The 10,127-nt window shown below is 42.5% G+C and overlaps 1 protein-coding gene across 1 annotated transcript; it reads left to right on the top strand.

Moving 5' to 3' along the window:
• The first annotated feature begins 292 nt into the window (after window positions 1–292).
• ANKS4B (ankyrin repeat and sterile alpha motif domain containing 4B) lies at window positions 293–5,402 on the top strand. The gene is made up of 2 exons (XM_032802139.1): window positions 293–456; window positions 4,316–5,402. Exons 1-2 carry the CDS (start codon window positions 293–295, stop codon window positions 5,400–5,402), a joined length of 1,251 nt encoding a protein of 416 aa, XP_032658030.1.
• Window positions 5,403–10,127: the final 4,725 nt, after the last annotated feature.

Raw genomic sequence — 10,127 nt, 5'->3', positions numbered from 1 at the left:
TGAACAAAATCCACATGCCTTTCAGATGTAGAATACTGGAGTTAATGGCAAATGGCACAGTCATCCTTCTGGAAAACCAAGACACCTATTTGCACAGCTGCCGCATTAACTATGCAGAGATCTGGACAAGTTCTATGGGGATGAACTTTGCCTTCTCATTTCTATCCTGCTAAAGCTGACGTCTCAGCTTGTAATTATTAATTAACTATCCTGGTAGCGGAAGTGCAGCTGTGCATCTCAGCTGTAATTCAGAGTGAGAGACACAGCCTCAGGGACCTGGGAGCTATTGGAAATGTCGACCAGGTATCATAAAGCAGCCGCGGATGGCAACCTGGATCTGTTGAAAGAAGCCACCAGAAAAGATCTCAATACCTCAGATGAAGACGGAATGACACCCACCCTCTTGGCAGCTTACCATGGGTACCTGGAGGCAGTGGAAGTCATATGTAGGAGAGGGTAAGCATAGCAGTGCTTAGTCTCCCAAAGCCTGCCAGACAAAATTATAGCTAGTAGTTGGCTTCCATTAATGCAAATTGTGAAGCAAACAGATCATTCCTTCTCTAATTGACTTGAATGTGACACTGGGGTTATGGTGGTGGTGGTGGGAATGGGACTTAACATTTAAACCAATATTTGTAGTTTGTTTTATACCTGGTTTCAGTAGCTTCTTCATTTCAGTTATGCAGCCTTAGGCCCTGATCCTGTAAACTGCTCTGGGTGAACAGACTCCTGTATTCCTGTTGAGCCCCATTGAAGTCAATGGGGCTACAGGCGGCTGCCTTCATGGAGCAGCTTCCACAATTAACACTTCAAGACAACAGGAGATTGGCCATTGACTTCAGTGGTGGGGGTCACACCCTTTGTTTTAATATTCCTTAGAAACTGGCTCAGCAGAGAAATCCCTCCTTGAGAAGTCAACAGCAGCAAATAATACAGTTTATCAAAATGTTAATGCCCCTTGTTTCCAAAGCACAGATATTTTGTAAATGTAAATACCTAGCCGTCTCACGGTGATTTTCAGAAGGAAACCAGAATTGTGTGTTAGAGAGGGCTGAACACAAAATTATGATTTCTCTGCTGTTCGTAGTTTTAGAAACAGTCGTAATGCCTGGATAGCATTCAGAGCTGTTGTTGGAGTTTTAGTTAGGCTTCCTGCAGACTGAAAAGGAATTAAATATAGAGTATTCCTCCAGGAGCTTTCTCTACTTTGGTACTTGGTAGCAGTAATATTTCTAATTCTAATTACTAAATGTACAAATAGCGAAAAATAACATAAAAAGTCATTCCCTCCTCTAGATTATCCACTGTATTCTGTCTCCTCTGAGTCTGTCTTTTAGGCTTTGATCCTGCAATAAGATTCACCAGAGGATACTTTTTTCTTTTCCTGTGCTGGGTCCCATTGAAACAAATGTTCTTTCTAGTATGAGAGGGAAATTAAATCAATCTGTTCTTTCATATAGGGTACAATAAACCACAGGGAAGATCAGAAAACCAATGAAAAAATGAATGGTTGTTTAAACATATTTTGTCTTTTTCTTAAAGACAGAATGTAAACTACAGAATGCAAATGGGTTCTGTGCATGGTAAAGCGTAACAGCTAGAGGTTCCTCTTTGCTCATTGATCTTAGGTGTGGCAGTAGTAATTACCTTATTATCCATAAAGAAGACCTATAAACTGTGTGGTTACTGCGATTACCTTAGGAGACGCAAAAATAGATCCTGAGCTGCTGTATATTGACATAGCTCTGTTGAAGTTACTGAAGTCAGCAGAGCTACATCAGTTTACAGCAGCTGAATTTTTGACCCACAATGTTTAGAAGATAGAAGAGAAGGAGCAACTAACAGAGAAAAAGAAGATAAGATTATATTTTCCTAGGTTCCAATGTCCCATGTATGATGTGTAAATTAGGGCATGTGTCACAGAGCATCCAAACTCCCACAAGACTGTTTTCTCTCTTCTTTTTTAATCTTAAATCTTTTTCATTCAAATCAGCTTGAGACAGGACAACTTCGGGCTGCTGTTGCCATTGAGAGCCTCAAACAGTAGTTACAGCTTTCAGGAACTCATCATCCATTTTAATCTGAGATTCCCTGATTTTGTAGGTAGTCCACAGTGACTCAAAGAGACACTATTCTAGTCTGAAAAATCTCCATTTGGGTCTCTGGGAAATGCTGCATTTTGGAAGGTTTTAAAACGAGGATCCAGTCAGATGGCATTTTCTTGGTAGCTATTATTTTTAATAAAATCCTCTTATCCTCGAAGCAGAGCAGCTTTCTGCAGTTTTCTGACAGTGGAAGTTTTTCCTCAGAATGGCTGCAGATTTTCAGGCTTTGAAGCTTGGAACGTATTCATTCTAACGTAAAACAAAACCACAGTAATAAGGAGACATTGTCATCTACATTGCACTTTGCCCTCACAGTCACGAAGGGCCAGATTGTGCCTGGCCTTTGTGTACAGCACAAGGGAAGGAGAAACCAAGAAAGCTTTTCCCCTATTTGCAACCCCAGTGACTGGGAGAATCGGCTTCCTTTGAGTTATCAGGCCCATTGCTTCCTCGTGCCCAGGAGTGCAAGAGAACCCAAGGAGGGCAAACCCATAAACACATGCCTAATTTTATCCATTGTCCCATTGAGCTGAGTTAGAATCAAAACCTAGTTTGCAAAGTGCTTTGAGATGCTAGGATAGAAGGCATCAGAAGGGAAAATAATTACAAATGATCGACGGCTACAATTATGGACATAGGCAACCACGGTTTTAATACACATGACAATGAGAGAAAGGATGGCCTAGTAGGGATGCTAATCTTACTGGGTTTAATTCCCTACTTCACCTCATGCTTCCCTGGGGGAAAAAGGGCAAGTCATTTAGTCTCTCTGTACTCCAGTTCCCTTGCTGTAAAATGGGGGTGGTAACACTGTCCTATGTCACAGGGTTGTGAGGATACACTAGAAGTTGTGAGGTGCTCAGATACCATGGTAATGGGGGCTGAATAAATAACTTAGAATTTAACGGTGAATCATTTAAAGCATCTCTTCCAGTGACATTTGATGCCAGAGATTAATGCCCGCTGGAGATTTTGTGATGATACGATCTCTTTCATTCACATTAGGTGAACCAGGCTCTGAACTTTAAAATCTGTGAAAAAGAGTGACACACTGGTAAAAGGACGCACAAAATTGAGTTATCTTTTGAGCCACTGATAATATCATTTAAGTCTTCCTGAAATGAGAGAAAAGATGCCAGTTTATTCTAATCTATAGACATCAGGATTGTGTGAAATTAATGCAAGAAGCAGAGAGAAACTATACTTCTCTCTGGCTTTAAATTAAAAGGAATGGATATGACAATTTTATTTTCAGACGGGTTTCTTCTTTTAAAAACCCAGGGGCAAAAACAGTTTAAGAAGAACAAAGGAGTTGAAGAAAAAGGATAGCTTCTCTCTGAACTATATTTAATTGCAGAGAAGACAAATGTCTAGCGTCAGGGCTTTGCTCCTAATACTTTACCTATTAATTATCAATCAAGTTGCTTCCATGGAGACTGTAAGTATTTATTGAGGCAGTGGAATACAGTAGTCTCCACCCATTGTGCCTGCATCTTACATTCAAAAGGAAAGGCTCATCAATAATTCTTAAAAACATTTTGAGTGAAATCCTGGTCTCATTGAATTCAATGAAAATGTTGCCATTGACTTCAATGGGGCTAAGATTTCACTGAAGCTAGGGTCTGATCCTCCTTCCATTGAAATCAATGGTAAAACTCTCTGAGATGCCCATCTGAAACACCATTCCTGAACACCTTCTCCTTGGCTGGAGAGGGAGATGGTAATTTGTTGTTGGCCTACATGAGATATGACACCTCCTCAGTCATACTAGCTGGCTTGTTGGCAGGTGCAGCATGCCCTCACCCACTTCCCACCCCTCTGCTCCAGGGAGTTAGTGAACAAGCATGGAGTGCCTGCAGTGAAGATCTGGGAACCCCATGCCAGGGTACAAAGGACAGTTCTTATGCCTATGTGGGCCTGTAGTCCACATCATGTTCTAGCCCTAAGAGTTTTCTCAGCACCACAGAGGGAGTTGGTGTCAGCGCTGGGATTAGAGCTCAGGCCACACATCCAGCCATGTTCAGCCCTGGACTAAGCAGGTGCAACACCATTAAAGACAGTGGAGTTGCACCCACTTGTCTTCAGCAGAGCTGCATCCAGTTACAGCAGGACTGAATTTGGCCCTGGATCACAGTTCATTCCCATTGCATTGAGTGCTATGTTTGAGCTGTGTTTTGACATGCCCACCTTACTCCTATTTTGCTTTTCAGCGGTGACCCTGACAAATGTGACATCTGGGGGAACACACCTCTCCATCATGCAGCTTCTAATGGTCACATTCACTGTGTCTCATTCTTGATTAACTTCGGTGCCAATATATTTGCCCTGGATAACGATCTGCGCACTCCTCTGGATGCAGCTGCCAGCAGGGACCAGCATGAATGTGTCAGAATGCTAGACAAAGCTGCTACCGAACAGAGTGTAATGAATCCCAAAAGAGTCGCCAAACTCAAAGCCCAGGCCCCGAGGAACGCTGAGAAACAAATCAAAGAATGTGAAAAGCGCCAAGAGAAACACCAAAACGAAATGACCAGGAATTTTAACAAAGAAAAGTTTGGATCAATGAGTTCTACCAGTGCAACAGCCTCCAGGACAAAGCTGTCCAATTTCTTTATTCCAAATACATTGGGCTCTTTCCCCAAAAATCTGAAGGACACCTTCAGGATGAAGGCAATAAAGAAAGATGAAAACACAGGTGATCAGGAATCACAAAGCAATGGCCAAGAAGATGACAGGGCTGGGCGAACTACGGTGATGGATGTATTCAGTGAAAAAGATGAGGATGAATTATGTAATGACTTTAAAGGGAAAAATATTTCTGAAGATGATGGCGAGCAGGAGCATGTGTCCATTTTCAAACGGCCAGGTCTTGGCAATATTGTGTTTAGACGGAATTTGTCTGCAGGGATAAATGCTGAAGAGATGTTCTCAGAGAAAGAAGAAATAAGTTTTAAAATGCCAACTGAGCTTTTTCGGCATGAAAGGGCTGAGAGCGCAAGTGAGCTAGATACTGAAAATGATTTTGATGTCCCTTGGAATGAGGATGAAATTGGATGGGATGATGATGAAACTGAGAGCACCCCTCTTGAGGTATTTCTGGCATCACAGAATCTGAATGAGTTTGTTCCTGTCTTCATGAGAGAAAAGATTGATTTAGATGCCCTCATGCTATGCTCCAATGAAGACCTACTGAGCATACAAATGCAGCTGGGCCCAAGGAAGAAAGTCCTCAGTGCAGCAGATAGAAGAAAGCAGGCACTGGAGAAACCTGGAAAGCTTGTAGATACTCGCTTATAAATAAATGTGCCTGTTGCAATAACTATGCATTAATTCATCATCCTTTTGCTATTTTAAAGCCTTGTATGATTCTTTTCTGGCATCTTCCATGGGAAAAGACAAAGAGGTTTCCAGCTGATTAAGAATGCACAATGGGACCAATAAAAAACATCAGTTTGAATGGATGACCTTTAGATCCTGACAAAAAGAAAGAGTATGCAAATAGGCAAAGAAAGGGCCAGAAGATGTTGAAAAGACCAAAACTATAACAGGGTTCAAAAAAGAATTAGATAAGTTCATGGAGGATAGGTCTATCAATGGCTATTAGCCAGGATGAGAAGGTATGGTGACCCTTGCCTCTCATAGAATGTCAGGGTTAGAAGGGACCTCAGGAGGTCACCTACTCCAACTCCCCTGCTCAAAGCAGGACCAATCCCCAGACAGATTTTTGACCAGATCCCTAAATGGCCCCCTCAAGGATTGAGCTCACAATACTGAGTTTAGCAGGCCAATGCTCAAACTACTAAGCTATCCCACCCGTGTTTAAACTGTTTGGCAAACCTGTTCTGTTCGTTCCCTCTGAAGAACCTGGCATTGGCCACTATCAGAAGACCGGATACTGGGCTAGCTGGATCTTTGATCTGATCCAATACGGCCATTCTTATGTTATTACATTCTTATATAAAAGAAATAGTTCCAGAGATTAATCCTTCCCATTTAAAGATCATGCTAGGCATATCTTCTTTTAACAATCTTAATGATTTAAAATATTACTGACAGCCAGTTACATAAAAGTCTTCCCTGCACTCTATAACCAATGTGCCACAAGGCATTTCCAACCGCCAGAGATCTTTGATTTTCTGTACCACAAAATAAGATAATTTTCAGAATCTGAATACATTGCTGCAAGGTGTCTTCATTGACACTATTTGAGAACTGGATGATTGATCTTGATTTTGACTGTATCCCATTGACTCTCTTATAGGCTTTGAAAGAATGAATGAACTTTTTGTGCCAATAAGTTTCATATTCTTGTCATTCATGTTTTCTCACTGTTTAAGAGATGTTCCTTAGTTTTTTAAAAAAGTGGAACTCCTGACAGAGTCACATTTAGTTTGAGTTGTATGTTCCTCTTTCTTGTCACATTAGTTGCAAAAGTTATTGTTTGATAATGGATACAAGGGCCTTCAATTATAAGAAGATGTAGGGTGGTTTTTTACTGGGGCGGGGGGCCGGGGGAGTTGGCTAGCATTTGTATTAGTTTAATTTGACATGCCCTTTGCTTGGTCTCTCAAGAAATGCATTTTCCCTGCAGAGTTCTGGAAATTAGGGCCCTACCATTTCTAATGGAATTTGTATTACTAATGCCCAGTATTTTCTACTGGTCACTCATGGTTTCAACTTGGAAGCTGTATGTGACAGGGTGTATATACCCATGGGGAGGAAGGAAAAATAACTCTGTCCTAGATGGAGGCATGCACAGGTGGCCTCACCTCATTAAAGAAGCAGGCCTTCAAAACGAAGTGATGGCACTATGCAGGAGTGCCTTGGTTCCAAGGAGGACCAGCCTCTTCCCAGTTGCTGGATTGAGAAGACCTCTGCCTACGAGATGTGATTGCTCAGAGGGTTAGATCCTCTGTAGGACTGCTGGTGCAGTGTCCCCTAGAGAGCCAGGGCTGTGTGATGGAAGTTAATCCCTCCTTTTAACCCGTGTTGCACTTGTTGGGTCTCGCTCTGTGAGCCCTGAAGTCAACTGGACCCTAAGCTGGCGGGGGAGGTAGATACGCTGGAGGGTAGGGATAGGGTCCACAGTGACCTAGACAAATTTGGGGATTGGGCCAAAAGAAATCCAATGAGGTTCAACAAGGACAAGTGCAGAGTCTACACTTAGGATGGAAGAATCCCATGCACTGCTACAGGCTGGGGATTGACTGGCTAGGCAGCAGTTCTGCAGAAAAGGACCTGGGGATTACAGTGGATGAGAAGCTGGGTATAAGCCAGCACTGTGACCTTGTTGCCAAGAAGGCTAATGACATATTGGGCTGCATTAGTAGGAGTATTGCCAGCAGATTGAGGGAAGTGATTATTCCCATCTATTTGACACTGGTGGGGCCACATCTGGAGTACTGCATCCAGTTTGGGGGCCCCATTACTGAAAGGATGTGCACAAATTGGAGGGAGTCCAGCGGAGGGCAACAAAAATGATCAGGGGGCTGGGGCACATGACTTACGAGGAGAGGCTGAGAGAACTGAGCTTGTTTAGTCTGCAGAAGAGAAGAGTGAGGGGGGATGTGATAGCAGCCTTCAACTACCTGAAGGGGGGTTCCAAAGAGGATGAAGCTCGGCTGTTCTCAGTGATGACAGATTACAGAACAAGGAGCAGTGGTCTCAAGTTGCAGTGGAGGAGTTCTAGGTTGGATATTAGGAAACACTATTATACTAGGAAGGAGGTGAAGCACTGGAATGGGTTTCCCAGGGAGGTAGTGGAATCTCCATCCTTAGAGGTTTTTAAGGCCCAGCTTGACAAAGCCCTGGCTGGGATGATTTAGTGGTGTTGGTCCTGCTTTGAGCAGAGGGTTGGACTAGATGACCTCCTGAGGTCTCTTCCAACCCTAAACATCTATGATTCTATGATCCAATGACTTTGCTGGAGCTACCAGTCTCATAGATTTTCAAAGCCAAATAGAGTACTTAGAGGCTGCATTACTCATTAATGGGAGCTGGGCTCTAAATCCCCTAGGTGCCTTTGAAAATCTCAGCCTGTACATACAGGATTTGTGCTGTTGCTCAGCTGTGATCCTAGAAAGTACATTTAAGAACAGCCATACTAGATCAGATCAATGGTTCATCTAGCCCAGTAGCCTGCTTTTTGACAGTGGCCAGTGCCAGATGCTTCATAGGGAATGAACAGAACAAGGCAATGATCAGGTGATCCATCCCATCATCCAGTCCCAGTTTCTGGTAGTCGAGAGAATTAGGGACATCCAGAGCATGGAGTTGCATCCCTGATCATCTTGGCTAATAGCCACTGATGGACCTATCCATGAACTTGTCTAATTCTTTTTTGAATACAGCTATACTTTTACATTGCCTTTGTGGACACTGTCACCAGTTTTTAATCTATTTTACACTTTTCATGATCCACTCTTTTTGCTCCTTCCTCCTGTTCCTTAGTTTGTTGAAACAACATATCTCCCTGCTTCAACCAGACTTTACACTGTTCATTTTTCTCCACAGAAGGCAATGTATTGATGCATCAACACTTCTTTCCATTAGGCAGTTGCTCTGGAGTCCCATGCTGTGAAACTTACAATAGCTGCAGGGCTCAGAACATTAATTAAACCAGACAGCATTTTTTTCCACATAAAAAACCCCAGTAGATAATTAACTAAATGTTTAAGAAAGAAAGAAAAAGGATTTTGAAAATATTTATGTGCTTGAAGGCGTCCTGGCTGAGCCCTTTGACAAGAGGCTCGCAAAGGGCCCAATCCTGTCATCCTTGGACAGGCAAATTGATTTAAAAACTCAGGGGTTTTGCCTGAGTACAGACTGTTGGACTGGGCCCATGATTACCCTCCCGGGCCTTATTTACTTGCTAAATGCCACCTGCACTGACTTTTCCATAGGCCTGGAATCCAATTACAATTTGCAACCTCCCCTCACCCTGGCTCCCCCCACACATTACCAGTGTTTATTTAGGACTCTCTCACTACATCATCAACCCATTTGTGAATGAAGCCACTGAAGATGGAACTGCTACATGGAAACCTTTTCCACAGAGCAGTCATAGGTAATTCGATGGTGATTTGTTCCCTGTTTTGACTGGAGTCTCAGTAGAAATAAATAACCAATCTCTGTACTGTGTTGTACAGTTAAAATATAGCCGACAAGAAATTGGACCAGAGTACAATGTAATAGGTATAAAATGGCTCTTTGTACCAAAGTTTTAAAGTTATGCAGACACCTAAAGATGCAGATAGTCACTTAATGGGATTTTCAGAAGCATTTATCTGCATCTTTAGGCACATAAATACCTTTTAAAATCTGACCCTTTGTGTTTCCACTTGTAAATCTACTTTATTGATACCAACTTTGAGATCAGCCACACCTCCTAATGGTGCAGAAAGCAAAATCCTATGTGGGAGCTGCCTGCCTGGACGCACATGATAAAGTTCCTTCATTTTAAATGATAAACAAAACAAAACAAAAAACGTTTCTTGAAACAATTCCCTTGAAGAACAACATCGTTAATAAGTGGCTCCTACTGTAGAACAGCCCTCTGGCCATCTGTTCATATGCTATAATTGGGAGGGATGCATTTGTTCTTCATTTATGAAATCTGCAGTGTCATTTCCTGAAGCTCTTTCATAAGCAGCTCTCCTTGTTTAAACCAACCCTCCGCCCACTCACAAGTCTGTATAATTGGCCCAAAATTCGACCCATTCGTAATAATGGCCTACATTTATACGGTGTCTTTCATCTAGAAGGACTTTATACTCTGTGGGTAAAAGCATCCAGTCAAATCTACGCCTGCATAAATATTTGTTGAGCCCCACTTGTGTGCTCAGCCCTGTATAGCAAACAGAAGCATTGGCCATTTTCCCACAGAGCTTACAGTCTAAACTGGACAGGCAGCACAGTGAAAACTAAACGTGCTGCATTACCAGAGACTGGAAAGTCTAGTCTCAAGAGCGAGGCAGAGCTGGCTTGTTTTCTTTCCCCTCAGCAAGTCATTTACATCACGGG

The sequence above is a fragment of the Chelonoidis abingdonii genome, chromosome 9 (assembly GCF_003597395.2).
Source record: "Chelonoidis abingdonii isolate Lonesome George chromosome 9, CheloAbing_2.0, whole genome shotgun sequence".
Taxonomy (NCBI): domain Eukaryota; kingdom Metazoa; phylum Chordata; order Testudines; family Testudinidae; genus Chelonoidis; species Chelonoidis abingdonii.
This window is presented reverse-complemented; position numbering and strand designations above follow the sequence as displayed.

Coding starts and splice junctions, on each gene's coding strand:
- ANKS4B (XM_032802139.1), top strand. CDS start 293: ATGTCGACCAGGTATCATAAAGCAGCCGCGGATGGCAACCTGGATCTG. Junction 457..4,315: donor GAAGTCATATGTAGGAGAGG/GTAAGCATAGCA, acceptor TTTGCTTTTCAG/CGGTGACCCTGACAAATGTG.